Source organism: Psilocybe cubensis, chromosome 4, assembly GCF_017499595.1.
Source record: "Psilocybe cubensis strain MGC-MH-2018 chromosome 4, whole genome shotgun sequence".
Taxonomy (NCBI): domain Eukaryota; kingdom Fungi; phylum Basidiomycota; class Agaricomycetes; order Agaricales; family Agrocybaceae; genus Psilocybe; species Psilocybe cubensis.
In genome coordinates this window covers 2,204,797-2,226,509 of record NC_063002.1, presented here as the reverse complement: position 1 = coordinate 2,226,509, position 21,713 = coordinate 2,204,797, and the positions used below count along the sequence as shown (strand labels likewise).

General features: G+C 47.4%; 9 protein-coding genes across 9 annotated transcripts; 3 read left to right on the top strand and 6 right to left on the bottom strand.

The window, feature by feature from the left end:
• Positions 1-1,043: 1,043 nt before the first annotated feature.
• On the bottom strand, positions 1,044-2,526 carry JR316_0004906 (Ribonucleotide-diphosphate reductase (RNR), small subunit; the record flags this gene model as incomplete). The annotated part of the gene is made up of 6 exons (XM_047890670.1): positions 1,044-1,065; positions 1,121-1,370; positions 1,421-2,072; positions 2,124-2,188; positions 2,239-2,413; positions 2,470-2,526. 6 exons carry the CDS (start codon positions 2,524-2,526, stop codon positions 1,044-1,046), a joined length of 1,221 nt encoding a protein of 406 aa, XP_047750431.1.
• Positions 2,527-2,845: 319 nt separating this feature from the next.
• On the top strand, positions 2,846-4,170 carry JR316_0004905 (Ribonucleotide-diphosphate reductase (RNR), small subunit; the record flags this gene model as incomplete). The annotated part of the gene is made up of 5 exons (XM_047890669.1): positions 2,846-2,975; positions 3,031-3,095; positions 3,144-3,792; positions 3,849-4,095; positions 4,149-4,170. The coding sequence occupies 5 exons, from the start codon at positions 2,846-2,848 to the stop codon at positions 4,168-4,170; spliced, it is 1,113 nt and encodes a 370-aa protein (XP_047750430.1).
• A 333-nt stretch (positions 4,171-4,503) lies between these two features.
• Positions 4,504-5,313, top strand: JR316_0004904 (Mitochondrial inner membrane protease subunit 2; the record flags this gene model as incomplete). The annotated part of the gene is made up of 5 exons (XM_047890668.1): positions 4,504-4,620; positions 4,678-4,784; positions 4,838-4,965; positions 5,018-5,061; positions 5,125-5,313. The coding sequence occupies 5 exons, from the start codon at positions 4,504-4,506 to the stop codon at positions 5,311-5,313; spliced, it is 585 nt and encodes a 194-aa protein (XP_047750429.1).
• A 107-nt stretch (positions 5,314-5,420) lies between these two features.
• On the bottom strand, positions 5,421-6,791 carry JR316_0004903 (MFS-type transporter oryC; the record flags this gene model as incomplete). The annotated part of the gene is made up of 8 exons (XM_047890667.1): positions 5,421-5,566; positions 5,620-5,643; positions 5,698-5,751; positions 5,814-5,895; positions 5,950-6,026; positions 6,075-6,103; positions 6,130-6,362; positions 6,546-6,791. The coding sequence occupies 8 exons, from the start codon at positions 6,789-6,791 to the stop codon at positions 5,421-5,423; spliced, it is 891 nt and encodes a 296-aa protein (XP_047750428.1).
• An 887-nt stretch (positions 6,792-7,678) lies between these two features.
• On the bottom strand, positions 7,679-8,010 carry JR316_0004902 (Sugar transporter STL1; the record flags this gene model as incomplete). The annotated part of the gene is made up of 2 exons (XM_047890666.1): positions 7,679-7,757; positions 7,829-8,010. 2 exons carry the CDS (start codon positions 8,008-8,010, stop codon positions 7,679-7,681), a joined length of 261 nt encoding a protein of 86 aa, XP_047750427.1.
• Positions 8,011-8,741: 731 nt separating this feature from the next.
• On the bottom strand, positions 8,742-11,359 carry JR316_0004901 (uncharacterized protein; the record flags this gene model as incomplete). The annotated part of the gene is made up of 3 exons (XM_047890665.1): positions 8,742-9,260; positions 9,312-9,550; positions 9,610-11,359. The coding sequence occupies 3 exons, from the start codon at positions 11,357-11,359 to the stop codon at positions 8,742-8,744; spliced, it is 2,508 nt and encodes an 835-aa protein (XP_047750426.1).
• A 464-nt stretch (positions 11,360-11,823) lies between these two features.
• Positions 11,824-17,788, bottom strand: JR316_0004900 (Serine/threonine-protein kinase ppk18; the record flags this gene model as incomplete). The annotated part of the gene is made up of 7 exons (XM_047890664.1): positions 11,824-11,915; positions 11,973-12,134; positions 12,189-12,227; positions 12,285-13,437; positions 13,496-14,015; positions 14,066-16,120; positions 16,185-17,788. 7 exons carry the CDS (start codon positions 17,786-17,788, stop codon positions 11,824-11,826), a joined length of 5,625 nt encoding a protein of 1,874 aa, XP_047750425.1.
• Positions 17,789-18,311: 523 nt separating this feature from the next.
• JR316_0004899 (37S ribosomal protein rsm18, mitochondrial) lies at positions 18,312-18,886 on the top strand (the record flags this gene model as incomplete). The annotated part of the gene is made up of 3 exons (XM_047890663.1): positions 18,312-18,465; positions 18,517-18,542; positions 18,590-18,886. The coding sequence occupies 3 exons, from the start codon at positions 18,312-18,314 to the stop codon at positions 18,884-18,886; spliced, it is 477 nt and encodes a 158-aa protein (XP_047750424.1).
• A 490-nt stretch (positions 18,887-19,376) lies between these two features.
• On the bottom strand, positions 19,377-20,595 carry JR316_0004898 (multicatalytic endopeptidase; the record flags this gene model as incomplete). Its single annotated transcript, XM_047890662.1, has 6 exons — positions 19,377-19,565; positions 19,631-19,975; positions 20,034-20,115; positions 20,180-20,370; positions 20,421-20,460; positions 20,516-20,595. The coding sequence occupies 6 exons, from the start codon at positions 20,593-20,595 to the stop codon at positions 19,377-19,379; spliced, it is 927 nt and encodes a 308-aa protein (XP_047750423.1).
• Positions 20,596-21,713: the final 1,118 nt, after the last annotated feature.

Genomic DNA, 21,713 nt, shown 5'->3' with positions numbered 1-21,713 from the left:
CACTTGAGATGATCCGTTTTTTACATGTTTCTGCCCGTAGATTGAACCAGATCTCCCGTGTCTACATCTTTAGAAATGTCGATTTCAGCAACTTACTAAAGTCAAAGAGGCTTTACCCACTCGGCACGGGTGCAGACACCTCGATCCACCCGACTCCCGATTTACTCCCCTCGTATGGAAGGGCCACCAATGCCTATCTTTCATGTTCCCTCCTGGTTCTCCGGTCCTCTTCCAGTGAGAACATGCTATCTCCGCCTCCCGGTATTTTTATTCAAGGCACCTCATTCTCCCGACGCGTCTCAGTTCTCAGAGAGAAAGGTTCTGGCAAAAGTGGAGTTGCGTTGGAGTTGATTCCATTCAAAACCGACCCACCAGCCCAAGAACGATAAGCATTCAATGCACTTCTCGGCCCGCCAGAAGTGTCAGCCGTCTGTGTATGTGTAGCATGGTCCTTGGCATGCTTGCTGTTCATGTTTTATGCTACGTTGCCAGCCAAAAAATCTATTCGATAATCGTTGGTGTTGCTGCTCAAAGTAGCGGGCATTCTATTGACATGGAAGGCTGGTTGTGTTTAAAGGAATTCTAAATTCCTCACGGATGTACCATGCTGTAACTAAAACAAGTGAAGCGTCTATTAAAGCAAGTCGAAGGGAAGCACTCCGTCAGTACTTTTCAACAAATGTTATATATGACCGATGTGTTTACACTTTTACACGCTTCTATGAACTGCTACGTACCCCACAGCTTCTAGTGTTTAAGAATGGTTCTACGGTGCTCGAGTTGGTACACGCATCATCATGTGTCAAAAACTAGATTTTGAGGCTTCTAGCATTTCCTCGGTTACAACATTAGGAAACCGGCGCTTTGAGTGGAAAATATATCATTCTATTCCTTAGAAAATGATAAATAATGCGTTCCGTATGAGAAACAATTGTACATATGCTTTAGTTGCTAAGTATTACAAGTGGCTAGAGAAACAGTGCAATGGGATATAAGAATAACATAGATGACAACACAACGAGAGGCAGGCAAAGAGAAAAGAATCAGAAGTCCTCATCGAGAACACTAGAAAAGAGATGTGAGTTAAAAGACAAGACATAAAAACCTAGGAATTACTGACAATTCTTTTGACGGCTGGCTAATGCCTTCCGTTGTAGTGTGGTTGATGCCAGCCTTGGAATAGTCTGACACACGCTTCTCAAAGAAGTTGGTCTTGCCTTGCAGAGAAATCATCTCCATGAAGTCGAACGGATTCGTCTTGTTGTAGACTTTGTCGTTGCCGAGAGAAACAAGAAGACGGTCAGCGACGAATTCGATGTATTGACACATCAGGTCGGCATTCATGCCAATGAGTTTGCAGGGAAGAGCATCTGGGAGTACGTTAGTGACAAGCCGACTGACATGGGTGACGAAAACTTACCTGTAAGGAACTCCTGTTCGATCTTCACGGCTTCAGTGATGATATTTTGGATAGTATCGGGGTGGGGGCGGCGCTTAAGATGGCTGAAGAGCAGGCAAGCGAAGTCGGTGTGCATGCCCTCGTCGCGACTAATGAGCTCGTTCGAGAATGTCAGACCCGCCATGAGACCACGCTTCTTCAACCAGAAGATAGATGCAAAGGAGCCGGAGAAGAAAATACCCTCCACGGCAGCAAACGCGACAAGGCGCTCGCCAAAGGAAGCCTCGGGGTCAGAGATCCATTTGAGAGCCCACTCAGCCTTACGCTTGATGCAAGGAACAGTTTCGATGGCGTCGAAGAGATAATCGCGCTGGGCAGGATCTTTGATGTAGGTGTCGATGAGAAGAGAGTAAGTTTCGGAGTGGATGTTCTCCATCATGATCTGGAAACCATAGAAGCAGCGAGCTTCGGCTACTTGGACTTCATTAGAGAAGCGCTCGAGCAAGTTTTCGTTGACGATGCCGTCGGAGGCAGCGAAGAAGGCGAGGACGTGAGAAATGAAGTGACGCTCGTTGTCGTTGAGGCGGTTGTTCCAGTCGTGGATATCTTTTGAGAGATCCATTTCTTCGGCAGTCCAAAAGGAGGCCTCTGCCTTTTTGTACATTTGCCAAATCTATTGAGAGAATAAGCGTCTGTGTTATCAATTCCATACGACATGACATACCTCGTGGTACTGGATGGGGAAGAGAACGAAACGACGACGCGACTCTTTGAGCAAAGGCTCCTCAGCTACAAAGAACATAAGATAAATAACAAACTCCAGAGACACGAATACTTACATTCAGGAAGGTCTACCTCGCCGACGTACTTGCGCGCGACTTTTGGTGCGACAACGAGCTCGGTGGCATCAGTGACAGAAGCGGGTGAGACTGCGCGTTTTTCATCGTCAATGATGAGTAGGGATTTCTCCTTGGCTGGAGTGCCGAATTTGAGAGCGGCGAGGTCAGTACCGAGCTAGAGTGGTGATGTGTCAGTGCCACGACGCGACGCGACGACGACGACAAGCGTACCTTCTTGCTCGGTGTGGGTGCAGGGGACGCAGGACGTTGAGCAACAGAGACAGTCATTGTAAAAAATAAAAGGTAAGATGGAGGTAAGATTTCGTTGGTGGAGGCGCGCAAAGAGCACCATGTGCGGTATGTTCGAAATTATTTATGCCATCCAATGTGTGGTTCTGTTTGGTCACATTCAACGAAAATCGCGTCGCGTCGCGGCGTGTTCTTTATACTTGTTTGTTAATGAGCTAAATCGCGTATCACGTGCACCGTGACTCATTAGTGGCGCATAATGGAATGATTGCAAATTTGCTCCGGCCCACAACAACATATTCCTTACCATTGTCATCCGCTGGATTCCCCTTGTCTAACATCAGGCCATTGCAAGTCCATGGTCTCTGAGCATGCCATCAACCATCTGAACTGCAAGCTGCAAGATTCAGATCTCCAACCTCAGAATCGTGCTGGCCATGACTTTGAAGAATTGCGAAGTTGTTTCGTTGGAGAGGACATTCCAGAGCGTGCGTACAGCAATCCAATCTTGGCGTTTGTCATCTTATCGTAAGGCCGCATTAGAGGAGGAACCGCTGCTGAAAGAGAGTAAAAGTCGATTTGTCTTATTTCCAATACAATACCCAGAGGTTAGTCACTATCAACAGATTTTCCGGTCCATACCAACATGTTGTCAGATTTGGACTTTTTACAAAAAAGCCCAAGCTTCATTCTGGACCGCGGAAGAGATTGACCTCTCGCATGACCTATGGGACTGGGAGCGATTGAACGATGGCGAAAGACATTTCATTTCCCATGTCCTTGCTTTTTTTGCAGCGTCAGATGGCATTGTGAACGAAAATCTTGTCGAGCGCTTCTCAAATGAAGTCCAACTCCCTGAAGCACGTTGTTTCTACGGCTTTCAAATTATGATGGAGAACATTCATTCCGAAACGTATTCCCTCCTTATTGATGCTTACATCAAAGATTCAGAAAAACGAGACTTCCTCTTTCAGGCAATTGAAAACATACCTTGCGTCAAATCCAAGGCTGACTGGGCACTGTACTGGATATCTGATCGAAATTCTACGTTTGCGGAACGTCTCGTTGCCTTTGCCGCAGTGGAAGGCATCTTCTTTTCTGGGTCCTTCGCTGCCATCTTTTGGATGAAAAAACGAGGGCTTATGCCGGGCTTGACCTTTTCAAACGAATTGATCAGCCGGGACGAAGGCCTACATACAGATTTTGCATGCCTTCTGTTTACCTATTTGAAGCGTAGACCGCACCCCAATACGATACTCAGAATCATCCAGGAAGCTGTTGAGATCGAAAAAGATTTTCTGACTAGTATGTGATTTGAGACTCCTATTTTGTCGTCGAATTTTTATTTATAAATCGTCTAGATGCCCTTCCCGTCGACCTCATCGGTATGAATGCCAAACTCATGCGACAGTATATTGAATTTGTTGCCGACCGCCTGCTCGTGTCATTTGGAAATCCAAAATATTATGGCTCGGCCAACCCTTTTGATTTTATGGACATGATATCACTTCAAGGAAAGACAAATTTCTTTGAAAAAAGGGTTTCAGATTACCAGAAGGCCAGCATTGATGTCTCTCGGAAGACAGATTCCCCATCTCATAAATCATTGTAAGCCATCTCTTTTTCTTGGTCAATCGCGACTAAATTGAAGGCTATTTCAGTACCGTATCTGAAGACTTTTAACACTCGCATTATGAAGTTTATCCCCTTCAAATGAGTACACTATTCTTTAGGCTTCATAGTCTACTTATTGCACATTTATTATACATTACATTTCTATCACTAAGTTCTCAACCTACTACCACCACTCTGTGATTTACTGCTATAACTCTGTATATCTATATCTGTATAGTGTACTTACACACTGTATTGTATAAACTACTTGCAAACCCGTTCCAATGTCATAATAGTTTCAGCCGACTTCTGACATAATCACTATGATACACTCACATCAGTTGCCTGACATTGAATAATGTTTAATACTTACCTTTCACCCGAATTGTTGAGGCTCTATTCATGAGTAGCTTTCCTCTTTTTCGCAAAGCATTACCTTTTCTTTACTGGAGTCCTACCGTGTTCTTCCTGTCGGACCATTTCTTCCATGTCAAGACGATATCTGGCAGGAGCATGCAGGTTCATTTCAACTGAATTTCTAGCTGCTTGAAGTTGATGGCACGACAGATTCTTTAGCCGACTCTAAATCCAGATTCCTCTCAATGGAGAGACGTTGCACTTTTCAGCAAGTTTGCAGTGCGAGAAGCAGAGGACTACGGGAGGGATGATATCGTCACAGTTCGGTCAGTATCCAATGTCAACCCGGAACCCATCCGTCTCATGAACGCGAAAACAGGTCTCCACAGAATCCAAAATATGTGCTTATAAAACGTATAATAGCTATGGAGGGAGACACTGTGAAAACACTTCCTCCATATCCAGACCTGGAAGTGACCGTGCCCGAAGGACATGTGTGGATTGAAGGTATATAAAGTTTAGCAATACTCTAGATTTATTTTTTATATTTATCTTTTAGGTGACGAACATTTCGTGAGCGACGATAGCAACCACTATGGGCCGGTATGTATCTTAAATTCATTCATCTCTTCCTCGACCATCGAACTGATGGCCCACGCTAAACAGGTCTCCAAAAGCCTCATTGAATCGAAACTGCTCATGATTATATGGCCTCCTAATCGATTTGGGACAGTCAGCATGAAAGCGTGCCCACCCCAAGAAGGCCATCCTTTAAGCGACGAACAAAGACGGGAAATAAATCGTCATGCCAGGGTCCATATACCTCCCATACCCTCATCGACTAGTGACGAATAACACACGAATAATTTGATAACATTTTTATAAAACATCTATTAACGTGCCTCAATTGTTCTCTTCTGGATTATATGCCACCTTTGGCCACCACCAACACTGTTGTTCATTTACCTTCGGTCCTCTGATTCTCTTTCATCCAGGCCTAGAATTCTATTGGCTTCAGCCGACCCCGCCTTTGGTATATCTTTTCGCAAAGAAACGGCCACCGGAGATACACTTTCATTGTATGCGATCGCAAATATGATGTCCATGTCTACAAAATCATCAATGTGCTTCCTAGCATGAATCTCAACGGTTTCCACTAACCTTCAAGTGAGCGTCCTGCCGTTTCTGCAATATATAAAATCAGTACTATCACTCCTTTCAATCTCCAAATCTGAATACCAGGAAAGAAGAAATAGACGCATGGTATGATTGCAGCGTTCAGTGTGGCAAAAACTATTCAAAGCACAAAGTTAATTTCTACTGCCGCTTCAAGAAACAGGCCCGGTCATCCTCACTGATGTAAGTGCGCCACGAGATATTTTCAAAGGCTGGACCTGTAATCATGACAACTAGGAAGTTGAATGTCCAATTGCTAGCCTGTAACACTCTCGAGTCGGTTCAGTTTACTTGGTCCCAGTAACAAGAATGTACCGTCGAAAGGGCATTTGCAGGTCCACGCATACGCAGACCGACAATCTCGGCTGGCTGTGGAGTTCCAGTGGGGTATACTGAGTTATGCAATTGTCAAGATGGAGTCGGGACAAGCATTTACTCACGTAAAGCCAAGTCATACCCAACCAACCGACTGCAAAGAAAGAGTTAAAGACAAACAAGAGAATGGCACTTATTATGCGTGCAGCCGCATTATTGATGCTTCCCAATATTGCAAGGAGTACCATCGTTCCAGTCTGTCCAAAAGACCCGAAGAACATTAACTTGCGACGGCCCACTCGTTCGATCAAAAACACGGCGATGAATGATGCCATGAAGTATTCTGTGGCATTACAAGCGGCGATGATTCGAGATTTGGTGTCTGATATTTGCAATCGCTCAAACAGAAGCGTCTACATGAAAACTGAATGCTTTAGCTTTGGTCACCAAAGGAAGAAACGTTGTTGATAAACGGACCGCATAGTACGTGATAATATTTATACCAGTGATCTCAATGGATTTGTTAGAAGAAAATCGATGTCGATTATAAATGTGAATACCTGTTGAAAACATTGGATAACCACGCCCAAGCTTACTCGTCGGAAATTTTGACCGCGACCGCCTGTGAATAGTTCACGAAGCGATGCCTTACTCGATTGTGATTTCTGCGAGTCATGACTAGAAGCCACGTTTGTAAGATCCATGCCTTCAGCTATGACGGCCTCTTTTATTGCCTCAAATGTTTGCTTGACATTTGCATCTGTCGGGGGCTTGTCTTCTAGCGCCGAAATCACTGCCATTGCCTCCGCAGGCCGACCAGCCTTCAAAAGCCTTGCAGTCATGTCAATATTGCACTCAGCGACATGGTTCACATCTTACCATCTCGGGGATTCTGGGAGCTTGATATTTTGTCAAAAGTAAGAAGGACTAAGAATATAGATAATTTACTCACAAATCCTATAGCCAGAACCATTATCAAAGCAAAAATAATCTGTAAAGCTACAGGTACCCTCCACTGGGCTGAAGAATCTTTAGCCCAAAATCTGTTCCCTCGATCGTTAATGGTGCTTGACTTTCATATTTTCGTTACGGAAACGTACAATGCGAAGTCCAGCCACTTCAATTTTGGTGTCAGATATCCTAACGAAACAAAGTAAACGAAACCATACATAGCTGTCATCGAGGAGAGATCCGTCAGTCTATTCTAGTGATAACTGTTAATTAACTCACGAGACCATAATACCAAAGGTGATCAGGCTTCCTTCTATCATTATCAAGCTCCCTCTCTGAGCTGCTGGTGAACATTCTGCATGATATGATGGGACAGTCGAGGTCTATGGTGTCTGTTTATAAGTGCCAGAAAAAGGCATCAGGAATGCATGGATGTGCGTACATTTAACCCGTTTCCTAGACCAGTAATTACTCGCGCGACGAGTATGTGAGCATACGTGAATGCTGTTGCCTGAAGGACTGCGCCGACAATCATTACTACGCCTCCTAGAATAATAGTGCGTCGTCGGCCCAATCTATCGCCAATCCAAAGATTGGACAGGGCTCCAACTAGACAGCCAAGTTCCTATCCATTTCTCAGATCCAAATCAGACGATTTCAAGCAATGACATACATAAATTGCTACAAGGAGACTCTGAAGAGTTGCGTGATTTCTGTGAGAATCTTCGACTACAACCTCGGGGAAAGTGTTTTCGAACTAGACAAAGCAAAATCATGCTCAACGGAAAGCACCAATGGAATGTATTTTACAAACCTGTTTGGCAGTGAGCAACGAGGACATGACACCCTGATCATATCTAATTAATCCATAGTATGTCAATTGCAATTCATTCAGGCTCCAAGGAAGCAGAGGGAGGTCTTTACACACCCAAATAATGTAAACCCCGTCCCAGTGACAAAGGCGATAGCTGCGGTCAACCGAGGACCTCGAAGAGATAATCTCAAAGATTCGACTTGGGTCAGGAACGAGGAACCATCCTCAAAGTCGCTCTCTTTGCTTGTGTCGTAATCTGCCTTTCGAACAGAGTTACCTTCGAGTCTTTTGTCCATGCTTGACACAGAATCAGTCCCAGTACAGGTGGCAATAAGTGAGAGTCGATTTGGAGAAGGTTATAGCCTTTTAATAACGATAGTGGGGCCATCGATGAAGCGGGAAGCAGGTCCTATTTTTGTGGGCGTCGGATGACTTCATTTTAGCATAGTTCGGGTCCCATGCACCAGACAGAGGAAATAGCAAATAATATCGGCAAAGTAAAGGCTTCCCATAGAAGTTTGGGTCAGCAGGTTGCAGAGCCGTATTTGCTGCATTGATAACAGCACAAGTCAAGGGTGTGTTCAAGCCAGAGAGATACAACAAGCAAAGGAGTCACCCGTGTTTAAAAAAATATAGTATAAATTCAGGATACCATAGACAAGGAAATTCGAACACTAAGATCAAGTTAGTACCGATGATGGATGTGTTCAGATGAAAGATTTGGCAACCTGGTTTTAGCCACCACGTGGATCACACTGACAATTCAACACCAGCTTCAAATATATACATAGTAGCATTCGCAACCCAATGAAATATCTGTTGATAGGTTTATTAACGTACAAATTACACATATTGGATATAAATCAGACTTGAGGTATCTACTGCAATGAAATACATAATATAAATATGATTCCGAGATGAATGTACCAGAGAAAGCAGGGAGGAATAGGGCGTAATACAAAAAGTGACCACAAAAAAAGCAACAAGGTTAAAAACTAACGATAGCAAACAGTGGCGAAAAAAAGTTTCAACCCCATTCGTCTGGCACAAAAGGTGTAACGAGTTGATATGTTTCTTCATTATTCGTGGCTTTGGTCTTTTTCTTGTCTTTGTTTCCCCGGCCCATGACCTTCTTGAACAAATGTCCAACGGTCGATTTCCCTGGACCATCAAACTCCAAGTGGTCTTGCTCCACGTTAGGATAACACGTTTGAACCATTTTCCCCAGCTTGCCTAGACTTAATGGGTCGTTGCTATATCGCCGTGAATCATCCAAGGCCGCTTGGAGATATAGTGCCAGGTTAGGAAATGTGATAGGTAAATTAGGAAGTGGGACACTTTCTGACTCGGGAATTGTAAAGCTTTTCGAAATTGGAGTGTCCGAGGCATCACGTAAAAGCATTGGGAGCGGAGAAAGAGAATAAGACCATGGCAATAAATTCGGATTCCCGGCGATGTAACGGGATGCTCCTGGCGCGTTTGGGGGAATTGGATGGTCCACGGTAAACCACAGTATGGTCCGCCACTCAGCTGAAGAAGGATGAGGCTAAAGAAAGTTTTAGGATGGTAAGATATTATATAATGAGGGGAAAAGCACCTTTATGAACTGAATAACGGTACGCAGTTTGAGGTCGTTCTTTGAGACAGCCATCGCCTCAACAGTTGGTTCAATCCGAGTTCCACTCAATCGAGCCATCAACCTCAAAAGATGTCTCCAGTCTGGCGCTTGAAGATGTAGGGGAGGGCAACGGCTGTAAGGAATAGATATTATATTTGGCATAGGATCTTGCATGGGTAAAAGTCTGGTCGATATAGCTGGCGGTTTGAATCCAATAGCTTTAAAACACATTGTCAGATTTTAAGAACATAGTTGTTAATGTTGTGAAGATACGCACTAACGCCAACTAATAGTTCACGATCCAAAAATTGATTGGGATTTAAGAGCCCAGCGACTGGTTGTTGGTGTGCAAGATTAGACTTTGCATCGGGTTGCGACATACTACCCACGGATTGCCGCCGTCTGCCTGGTGGAGTCTGTCCGGTAGGCACACTCGCGGAAGAACGGGCAGAAGAATGTCGGCTCGTCATAGAGATTGAGTCCGACTCTGAGTCACGGTGAGATTCCAAGGAAGGATAAGCAACTGATGAATGGGAAGATTCGCTAGGATCTGAAGATGGATATGTACCTTCAGATGGATTAGAAAGAGCAGCATCACGAAACTGATATGGTTCGGTGGCTGGACGAAATGATTCCAATGACTGATAACGAGGCTGGGGCTGTTTGCCATTTGAAATATAAGCTGGAGCGGTTTGCCCCACATTTTCATCTGCAGTTTCCAACGCCTTTTTCTTTTCGTAGTAGGCATGCTGCTCTTGCCTGGCCATTTCTTCTTCTTCGGCTGCCAGTTGACGAGCATACGCCTCATCGTCGAAAGCCAGAACAGTATCAGGAGGGGTCTGTGGTGCGGTGGCATCATCGTGGGCCTGTGAGGACGATCCCTGAACTGTAGGTTGGTACGTTGGTGGAATGGGACGATCGCTGCCATCTTTCGACGCATCTATTACTGCACCATCAAATGCAGCTACTCGAGGACTTGGTTGCATATATGGAAGTGACGACGAGCTGGATACACTCACGGGCCTTGCCGCTGGGGATCTGCTGGATTCAGAAGGAGCAATGGCAGGATTGGCAGATTGTAGGAAACCCGAAGAGGGATTGTCAGGCTCGGATGGCGGCTCATTTGCCGATGGTTTCTCAGGTATACGCCACTTGTCGTATCGTCCAAAATGAGAGGGATCAACACTATTAGAGGGGATTTCCGATGTGGGAACGGGAGTCGATGTTGAATCATGCTGCGGAAAGTGGGGCAAGCTCGCGGATGAAAGCGCAGGGGACTTTGTGGGTTTTGTTGCAGCAACGATAGGTGGAGGACCGTTGCGCGATGCAAAGAAAGGATCGCTCGACGATTGAAGATCACTTCCCGTGGAAAGCATGGATTCCATCAAAGCTCTAGCTAGATCTTCCTCTTCCTGCTCTTCAAGCATCTTTCTCTGCGCAGACTCTGATTGGGACAAGGCTAGTGCCATGGCGAGTTCATTGGAATCATCCGCAGGAGATGGTACAGAATTTGGCACTGGTGCGGACTCGGAAAAAGGAGGCGGGGGTGGCAATGACGGAGGTAAAGGAGGCGCCGAATAATAGGGCGACGCATTTCGTACTGAAGAGTTCCCTATAGATGGGTAGACGATGGGCTTTGGAGGCAAAGGTGGTGGTGGGGGCATGTGTTCTGGAAGGGTCGCAGAGCGCTGCCTATAATCGTGATTGCCGCCCGGGATCTGAGAGTACGCGGTCGGGTAGAGAGCTGACTGGGGTTGTGGAACATAGCGAGGAAAAGACTGCTGGTGATACGGATACAACTGATTCACAGGAGATGAGTTAAGAGGAAGCTGAGGATACTGTGGTCTGTTCCTGGCATCCATGTGAGGAGGAGGAGAGTTGAGAAAGAACAAGTCGGGTCTATGTATGGTCTGAGGACCATAGCGTGGATCAAGTGCACTGCTACTGGCGCCGGCGCTGTCCTGGGGAAGCGCTCCCTCGCGACTAGCAGAATTAGCAGGCAGGAACGGGTATGGTTGGCGGTCCATACTTTGGATTGACAAAGAGACAAGTTCAAGCTAGAAAAGTGACCGACATGTTAGTCCAGTCCAAGTCGCGGACAGACGCCCGCTGCAGGCTGCTGCTACTCTTACTTGCTATCACAACCAGCATCAATCCCCGCCCGCAACACAACCCCGTGCCATCACTCTCAAAAATATATCACACGTCAAAATAGCTTCATAAACAGCTCATGGCTTGCAATATTGAATGAAAGTATCTATAAATTACACAGGTGATAATGGGCAGAGAATGCTCAACAATGAAAATGCTATGTCGTTCATGGTCGTGGGAGATGAAATGCGTGCTGAAAAAGTGTATATCAAAGCGACAAAATGATAAGTAATGGTCATGAGAAGAGAAAAAAGGGTGAACGAAATCCGCATGGTGAGAGAAACAAAACATCAACAGAGCGAAGCGTGAGATGCCAATTAAAAAAAAAAGTGACGACGGGTCATGTCGCTATGGGGTGAGAAGCAGTCACTTTCGGGTGAGCCGTTCCACCTTGCATCGTCGAGGTTTTGAAGCCAAGTTGGCGCATGACCGCTGGAATGGCATGCGTGAGCTGATGTCAAGGTGGCCAGATATAAAAACAAAGCTCACATATAAGATCGGCTTTTTGCAGCGGTTTAGCGAGGGAGGCTGCAAAGATATTGCTAGTATCATTAGGATCCACGCCGCTGTAGGCGCTAACAGCAATGATAGGAGTATTTGTGTTTTTGCCATTTGTACTCTTGATATAACGTGCAGCACCTTCGCCATCCACTGAATCACCATCAGCCTGGCGTTCCCAGAACAAAGTGTTAAACTATCACTCACAAACAGGCATTTGTAGATCCATGAGGATGCAATCAAATTCTGAGGGTTTGTGTTTAGTGTGATCCATAAAGTCAAGACAGACAAAAAGGTACGCACTGATGTCCCCCATCGCCACACTGATCGCTTCTGAACCGTCGGCAACGACAACACACCGGCAACCCAAACGAATAAGCAACGTCTCAATGATCTTCGCTGTGATAGGATTGTCTTCCGCGAGAAGACAAGTGACGATACGATCAGATGGATCAGGACCTTTCCTCAAATCAATTGAATGCACTGATGACGGAGGAGTATTAGAGTCATGCTGACTTCCATAACCTGTTGACTGCCACGTTTCTGAACCAGAACCGTCGCCCGCACTTGAGACAGAGGCAGTTCGAAGTCGGCTAGGCATAGAGTTTCTACGATCAACCCCTTCCATATGATTGAGTTTAAATCGTTCAACAGCACCGTATTCAGAGGGCTTCCGAATATGACCGCCGCTACCTGGTGTGGGTGGTGGGAGACTTGTGCGCGAAGGCGAAGAGGCTATCGAAGATGTCGAGGTAGCGGGAGACGGTGGGCCAGCAGGCATTCTTGGTTCCATGTTGGTGACAACACTGGGGGGCTTCTTCATCCTCTGTGACATACTTCGCTTCCGTTGGTGGTGAAAGTTGGCAGGTTCTGTCAATGTGTGGGTGATTGGCACCATCTGGTCCGTCTTGAGTTTTCGAATCACATCGTCGTTGGCCTGCTTCAAAACAGGAAGATTTTTGAAACTGAAAGACCCAAAGTCGTCACTTCCACCAGATAACGGAGCTTCCCGGCCAGCAATAGGGATAGGCACAGACGGCGGTGGCATGCTACTTCCGGTAGGACTATCTAATGTTGTCTGGTTTTGCAAGGCAACCTGATCCTCATCTTGGAAAAGTTGTGGAATAGCCCCGCGAGGATCAAAGTAGTCAGTTGACTCAGGATCGGAGACCTGGGGTATGAAAGCAGCCTCCGTCGTTGTAACCTTCTCCCAATCGATGCCAGCAAAAAATGGATGATTTTTCACTTCTTCTGCGCCCCCTGAACCAAGACGTTCGTTGGGGTCGAGCGTCATAAGCGCCGCCATGAAATCCCGGGCCTCTTGCGAAAAGTCGATCCACTCTTCGTGCCATTCAATGTGTCCCGACAGAATATTTTCAAACACTTTTTCGGGAGTTTCGGCATGAAAGGGAGGGATGCCGTAGAGAAATTCATAGGTGATGACACCAAGAGCCCACTGCGACAAACTCTAGTGTCAGCAAATCTGTTTTAATCCAAATCCCTTGGAAACGCACCCAATCGACCGCAGCATCATCTCCGCGAAGACCCAAAATAGTTTCAGGTGCCAGGTAATCCGGTGTGCCAACAAACTTTTGTTCGCCAGGTGGCGTTCCACCGCCCGAATTTGAATGTGAACGAAGATCTGTAGTCAGTTCATTAGCAAACGATTGCAAAGGACTGTCGGCAATCCGAGTGTTGCGCCGAGTCTGGAGTCCCACGACAGATTCCGAGCCGCTCGACTCGCCATAGTCATCTGTAGGAGGTAGATAAGGGCTGTTTCCTATAGGGGGAACCATATTTGTCCTCTGGGTAAAGTACGAACCTCCACTAGTTGGGTCTGGGAATATCAGAGGCGATGAGAGGAAAGCCGAGTCCATTGAAGGTGGCCGGGATCTAGAATTGTATCTCGTCAAAGGTCTTCCAGCTTGTCCTTCACGAGTTTGACGACCGAGTAATCCAATTCTGCTTAGTCCAAAATCTGTAAGCTTCAAATGCCCGTGTTGATCAATGAGAAGATTGTCTGGTTTCAAATCACTAGCCAAAATCATAAACAAAAATATTTAGACAGGGGGAGGGAAACACACCGATGTACGACACCACGTTGATGGAGATATTCCAACCCAAGAACTACTTCCGCGATATAATTCTTCGTCCATTCCTCTGGAAGACATCCAAGCGATTTAATGAGTGCCGCGCAGTCTCCACCATTGAGATATTCCATGACCAAGTAAAGGTTTTCCTTGCTTTGGAAAGTAAAGTAAAGCTTGGCCACAAATGGAGATTCCGCTTGTTTCATAAGAATCATGCGCTCAGCTTTGACGTTGGTGATTTGATTTTTAGCAATCATGTCAGCCTTCTTCAAAACTTTGATGGCGTAATAGTCGCCCGTCGCTTTCTTCTTTGCGAGGAAGACAGAACCAAATGCACCTTTGCTGATAGGTTTGATGATGTCGAAATCCTTGATAGACGTGGGCGTTGTCCGTGCTATCGTCTGTGTCAAAGCCTGTCGCGGTGAAAGCGGGCCTGTAACAGGGGGACTAGTCAACAGGTTCGCAGTGGAGTGTCGGCGGTGGCTACGTTTCACGGACGATTCCCTAGTCAGAGATCCAGAGCTACCGTCACGAGCTGTAACGAGCGGTGATGTTGGAGGCGTGATCACAAACTTGGGCTCCAACAAGTTTTGAATAGACTTACGAGACTTGATTCCGGTTACCCGAGGGCTTTCGTCAAGTAGCATCGGTGGCATAGATTCCTCGGGAGACGGCGGGGCAACAATGGGAGCTGCCAGCGCAAGGGGAGACGAGACCGATGAAGGTGTGGACGATCTCGTGTGAAGTTGTTGCCTCGAATGAAGGACTGGAGGATTCGCGACCGGAAATGTCCCAACGCTTGCTGGTCGTGGCTGCGCAGGGCTTATTGAGGCTGGTGGCGAAGATGTCACCGGAGCAGGTTCAGCAATCCGTTGACTTCCATTCCCGCTCCCGCCACCGTACTCGGAGGTGATGCTAGCAGTGTCGTTGACGTCGTGTTCCTGGTCGCCCTCAACCTCATTCTCTTCATTCGACCCAGTCCCTTCACTTTCACTTCCCGATTCCTCCGCAGTCGCCAGAACGGTCTCGACTCTCTCTTGCCACTCATGCCAAATCTTTTCAGAGTATCGTATAGTGTTTTGCATGCGTACAACATTGTCAATCTTTTGGCGCATTACGCGCTCAGCATCTTGCAGTAGTTGTCCGAGGGCAGCATCTTCAGTGGTTGGCTTTGACCATTGTCGTATCTGAGTAATTTTACGCTCAGAGCCGGGGGAAAGCAGTCTCTGACGTTCAATAGGTTCTTGAGCTTCTTCTTCCTTGAGTGAGGGCATCTCGATTTCGGAAGCAACTTGCAGGATATCATCGATCTGATCCAAGAACCGCCTCTGCATTTTCTTGACGCCTATCCTCTGCATCTTATTTGCGCGGAACATTTGAAGAGGGGAAGATACAATTGGGGATGTCGAAGGCGTAAAGATTTGCATTCCCCGATACTCTGGAACAGCGGTAGGTGCAGGTCGATCTACAGCCACGCAAAGGTCGCGAATGGTATTACGGAGCTCCGCGATAGATTCATTACATTCAACAATCTCGGCCTCCAGACGGTGGGTTTCGGCACATGTTTCGCTGTGCTTCTCAAAGTACCACTGAGGTATCTTGCACTCACAGATGCGACAAAGAATAGGGTCGATACAAATAGGTTGACTGAACGGGAATGGGGTGACGGGTTCAAGGCCAGGAGGCTCGAGAAATGTCGGGCGGATGGTGGACGCTGGTTCGGGAGCGAGGTCTCCTTCAGCGAGAGCAATCGTAGGCGCGTCATGCTCGAAACGCGCGGGAGCAATGGGCTTGATAACCCACATAGTATGCGATGGTTGCCCATCCTCGCGGTCAATCATTAGCATACCTTTGCCTTCCATTTGCTGGAAAAGTGACCCAGCTGATGGGTCGTGATCCACATTCGGCTCAATCTGCAATTTGAACCGGACTTCGACGGTATGCGAGTCATCGTCTTGCAGTCTTTGGCTAGCCTCTTTGAACACGCCCCAGTCACTTGGTGATAGTAAACTTGAGATCCGAGTACCTGGCAGGCCTTCTGGATCGGTCCTTTGACAAAAATTAATTAGTCATATAGAACTATCCCCGCAAAAGAAACGGGAAGAAAACATACCCAACAACGACTCTCCAGGCATGGTTTACCCAAATAAAGTGATCACCGTCCAGGCTCAGTTCAACGACGATGTTTTGATTTTGAGCAGTCTCAGCTTGTAGTCTCAGACGCTCAGTAGCAAGAACACGCGCTGATTCCGCGGCTTCAGGAGTTTTAGAGGGTGTAACAGGAACGCGAGGTTTGATGGGTTCTGGGGGAGCAAGCCTAGAATGTGTGACGTCCTTTGTCTGTTCGTCCCTTGACTTTCTTGTTACAGTTGGCGGTGTTGGAGGAATATGAACGTTATGATCGTCGTCCAACCTGAAGCCTTCCAGGCCAGATTCAATTTGTTGAAGCGATGAAGACGCAAGTGGCCCAGTGTCCTCTGCCGGTTTTGTGACAAACATTAAGGGCTCGTCTTGTTCATCTTCGTTCTCATCGAAGTTCCAAAACTGTTTCTCCGCTTCCCACCATTCCACGACACGACTAAGGCTGGCCACAGCAAGGAGAACCTGGACATACCAGTTTCGCCCGTGCCAATCTGGATGATCGTCCCAAGTCTTGCCAATATTCTGGACCCGTTGAACGATCGATTCCATCATCTTTGGCTGACTAGTGAGTTGTGCAATGGTCGTATCTGTCACATCCGTCGCAACACTGATAATTTCATAGAGAGCGGACATGATGGGGTCGATAGGATCATCGACGAGAATGCGGGAGGACCGACGATTGAAGCCTGAGCTGACGGCATACTCTGAAAAGCTCGCGTGGGAAGACAATGGTGGTAAAGGCGAGCGGGATCGAGACGTAGAACGAGAACTTTGTCCTGAATGAGTAGGTCTTGAAGGGATATGAATCGTGCGCGACAGGCGGCGAGACGAAGCACTAGTAGATCCCCATGAGGGAGTTGCAGGAGCATGGGCGTGGTTTGAAGATTTCCGAGTGAGTGGTACATCGGGTAACATGATGGTGGATGATGCCGGACTGGATGCCAAAGCGCTGGAAGAAACGGAGCTACTGAGGGGCCTGTCCCAGGGTGCAGTACTTTGTCTACGCAACGACGCGGGACTGATTTGGGCAGATTCTGGATTAAGGCCAGGGGATGAATAAGGATGAATCATGAGTGAGGGAGGTCGTGAAGCTGGTTCTTGTGGGTACGCACGTTGACGACTGTGACGACTATACTCTGGCTCTGCATCGTAGCCACCATCCGAAGCGTATTCATCGGAATGCTGAGTAGCGGTGCCAAATTCTGTGGGTTGCTGATAGACAAACGCATCGCGAAGGGACTCATAGTCACCCTGCTGGGAGTCCTGATCGCGGTCACGACGATCCCGCTCGGACTCATGGTCTCCCTCCCTCAGACGCTCCTCAAAAAAGGCCGTAATGTTGTTGGTGACCCGCTGAAGCTCCTTATCGCACTCTGTCTTCGCGGCCTTGAGCCGCCTAGTTACATGCCGCCTAACAAAGGGCATGGAGACGGTGTTTGATCCTGAGCCATGGGTAACGCTGGCCATACTCTGCTGCTGCTGGGCCTGGAGGGGCACTGGGGAAAGAATGGCATCCGGAGAAAAGACGAGAGGACTGGGGGGTTGCCTTCGCTGATAGAGACCTGTATCTGACATTAGACTGCAGGCGTCGAGAACAGCTTGAGCGGGTGCTGGGAGGGGTCCAGAGAACCACGAGGGCCGGGCTTGCGAAGAGATAACAGGATGGGCGAAAAGATATATTAGAGGGTCAAGAGGACATTGCGGTCAGAGTCCAAAGCAGCTCATATGTCTACACCCAATTCCTTTTATAAGTAATTAGCTCCGTGCGACCATCACCACGCACTCAAACACCACATTCTCCACCCAAGCCCAAGCCCCGTCCAATCACGGACACACAGCCTGCGATGACCCACGCCCCCAGCGCTCTGCGCGGGCGTCTGTGGCGACGACGACGCTGGACACTGCGATGAGACACGGACTGCAGCGTCGTCAGCAAGGGTCACGCGTGACGTGTGATGCGGTCCACCGGGTCCTTGCGCGGAGCCAATTTGGATCGGGTTGCGGGTATCTCCGGGGCAGTGACACTGCAGCCTGCAGGGACGTGACAGAGTACGCGTCTGTGACAGGTAACTCACACTACCGCTCATCTCGTCCTGCCATGTTCGCTGCCTCTGCCTGCGTACGCCACTCATTCCGTCGGTCGTTCTCCTCGACGGCGAGCAGGAAAGATGACACGATGACCCCCATTCTCACCCTGCTCGGCAACCAGTCCCAGAAACAGCCTGCCAAGAAGCAGGCGCAGTTTGCTGAGCGTTCGTCTCTCTTTTGCTGCTCTTCTGTCTACTAGCTGACGTGCTCTCTAGCCCTCCATATGTTCCATTCTGACCAGGTAACTTGCTGTCTTTTTCTGTATTTTCTACATCTCATTGGTGTTAGTTCATCCACCCGGCGTCCTTGTCCTACAAGGCCTGCACATCTACCCGGACGCATCGCAGCAGAGTCGCAGTCGCCCCACCCTCCGCCGTCGCGCGCAAACACGACATCTTCGCCCAGCTCAATCTCGACCCTCGTGACTTTACCACAAACCACTCTATTCTGCACGAGTTCGTGTCAGAGATGGGAAAAATAAAGAGCCGCCGCCAGACGCAGCTCACCGTAAAGAGTCAGCGTCTTTTGGGAAAGACTATTCGGCGTGCAAAAATGATGGGCATTGTATCGGCACTCAGCAAATAGTCCTCTCCTAATCTTAGTGTATCCCCACATATTAACATCCCTCTCTTTCTCATCTGGCACCCGCTTTATTTTAATGGCGGTCTAACTTCACTCCTGCATTACGTGCAGACATCGTAAAATCCACACCTCAGTCCGGTCACAGCTCTTTTGATCAGAAATGCTGTTTTCCTGGTCTGGTGTCTGAGGTCTGGCCTACTAAAAGGCTCAGATTCTTTCCGCGTAATTTATTGGGAGCTCGTTATGTGCATTCAACTCCTAAAGCTCCAATGATGGAGCAATATCCCAAGCCATTCTTCAAATCTAGAGCAAAGTTCCTTCCACTCCTGTTTAGAGCTTCCACCGAAACACGTTACTTGTCCTTGTGATCCAAAGTCTAATATACCCTCCCCACTGGAGTGGGCCATATCTCCGCCTTTCTGTTTGTATTCCCAGTATAAAGCTCATGACAGTTGTCAATTGAAACAGATTATAATATACAGTCCAAACAAGCCTAAAGTTCTGCCAACAGCATCGTACCCAGATTTTGAACGACCTGGTCACCCATGGCTTTCTCAACAGCTTCCTCCAAGTGTCGCTTTGGGTCCTGTTTTCCCACGTGCCGCGTTTTCAGTTGCTCGGCTGTAAGAGTCGACTCTTCCTGGACCGATTTGTTGTATGCTTCTGAAAGGGACAGCATTGACTGCGGAGAAGCGGGAGACTCCTTTAGACAATCTGCGCCATAAACCAGGTTGAAATAGGCCTTACCTTAATCGCCGCCTCATTACCCTCTTTATGCACATTGAAGTCGCGAAGTTTCAGACCCTCTGTCCAATTGCGCTTGTGCAGGTTCATCAACATAGATTGTTCAAGCTCTGTCTTTCTATAGTTCACAGCAATGGAATAATAGTGTCTGTTAAGGCCATGGATCAGGGCTTGTATTGACGGCTTATTGATGTGGCCAATGTTAGATGTCGTCTGCCGTGGTTCCCTCCCAGAAATGACGGTGTGAGGATTGATGAGACGGAAAGCATCAATGACTACTTTCCCTTTGACCGACTGAATGGGGTCAATGACAACAGCGACTGATCTTGGGTCCAAGGATTCGAACGACTAGATGTGGTCATGAGCTATTATGGCATGATAGAAGGTGGTCCCTGGCCCAACTCACTTGCTGAGTATTGATATCCACGCTAGATAACCAGCATCCAAAACCAGGGTGAGAATGGTACCAGCCGACGACTGCTTCAGGTCTGATTAACAAGAACCCTGATATCAGTCAAGGAACATGGGTGTACGGTCATATGGCGGACATACCGCCCAGTCTGTTTCAACATATCCACCATCTTGGTTTGAAAGACGTGATCCACAGATTCAACTGTTACCGTAGTCCCTGACTGAGGCATAGCGAAGACATCGATCACTTGGACAGTATATTCGTCCACAAATTCCCCAAGCATTAGGCCCATGACCTCCATTGGCACACCTGCCCGCCCATGCTTCAACATCTAAAAGCGAATCAGCAAGGTACAGGTGTATATTCCAATACATGAAGTACCTTCAGGAGGGCCAAAGAGGATATGTGAATGACCTCTCCACTGTTGTAATTACAGATTTAAGCAGTACTAACAGAAAGAGTAGTAAAGGACATACTTATCCGGGACAGTTTGGTCTCCTCGACCCATGCCACCCGCTCTCGATGCTTGGTGCATCATTCGTTCCATATCATCCATAAAATGGGTTGCAGTAGTAAGATCTGTGTATGAGGTGGAAGAGACAGAGTAAGATAGAAGATTAGTTACGCGTGTAGGTGACGCGTACTACGCGCTGATGTGATGTTTGTTGCTGCTTGTCAGGAGCTTTACTGTTACGGTCTCTTTTGGAAATTCATCTCTCTTTCAATTTTGATGCCCACCAGCAAGTTGAGATGTGTTCAACCATCCTACACCTCAGACGCATCTGATATCCTTGCCTATAATTAATCGCCAGTTGCATTTGCCTAGGTTCCCCATCATGTTAGCGAGTTACAGAGGCAGCCAGTCCTCCTTGGTAAGATAGTAATAGGTGCATTCGTTCAATACTAAAGCAAACACGTATATCTAAAGATCAAGTCAGGGTGCGAAGTAACTACCGAACTCTTCCGCAGAATTACTACCATTCGGAACGCTCAAGACAATCAAACCAAGAGATTCGCCTACCAGATGAAGAGAAGGCATTCGAAGCAGATAGTTGAAGTGCACGAGCTGGTGAAACTTTGTTTTTACTACGGTTGTAACCTGCTTCCCATCCCTTATTCTTCTGACTCCTCAAGATACAATGTTTTCTGACGCTCCTAAGCATAGGCAAAACTATCCCAGATCCTGGACCAGCTCCGCCGATCTCGCCTAGTTCTCTTCTTATTCATTATATCGGATCAACCTTCGTCAAAGGGCCCGCCAATATTTCGTTGAACATGGATGATGTTCTGTCCTACTCAGCTCGTTTCTGGTCCACATTGACGGTTAATTGACCTTCTCTGCAGCCTTGCTTACAGGCGACCTGCTCTGGAGACTGAACCTATCCCTCCAGTTATTAGTACCCCCCATTCCTCACCATATTTGGTAGTATTCAAGATATTACACATCCATGAGGAATTCGGTCCCTCTTTCGATCGACGTTTTGTGACATTCAGATGAAAGTTCAAATTCCAGAGAAATTCTGCCATACCGGCCCATGTTTAGCAATGGCACATCTCTCGCAACATATTGGTGCGTTTTAATTCATTCAGTGTCCCTGGGGTACTTTACTGACGTACAGTGACTGCGTGGGCGCAGAAAGCACAACGCTTAGAGGCTCGAGACAAGATCGAATG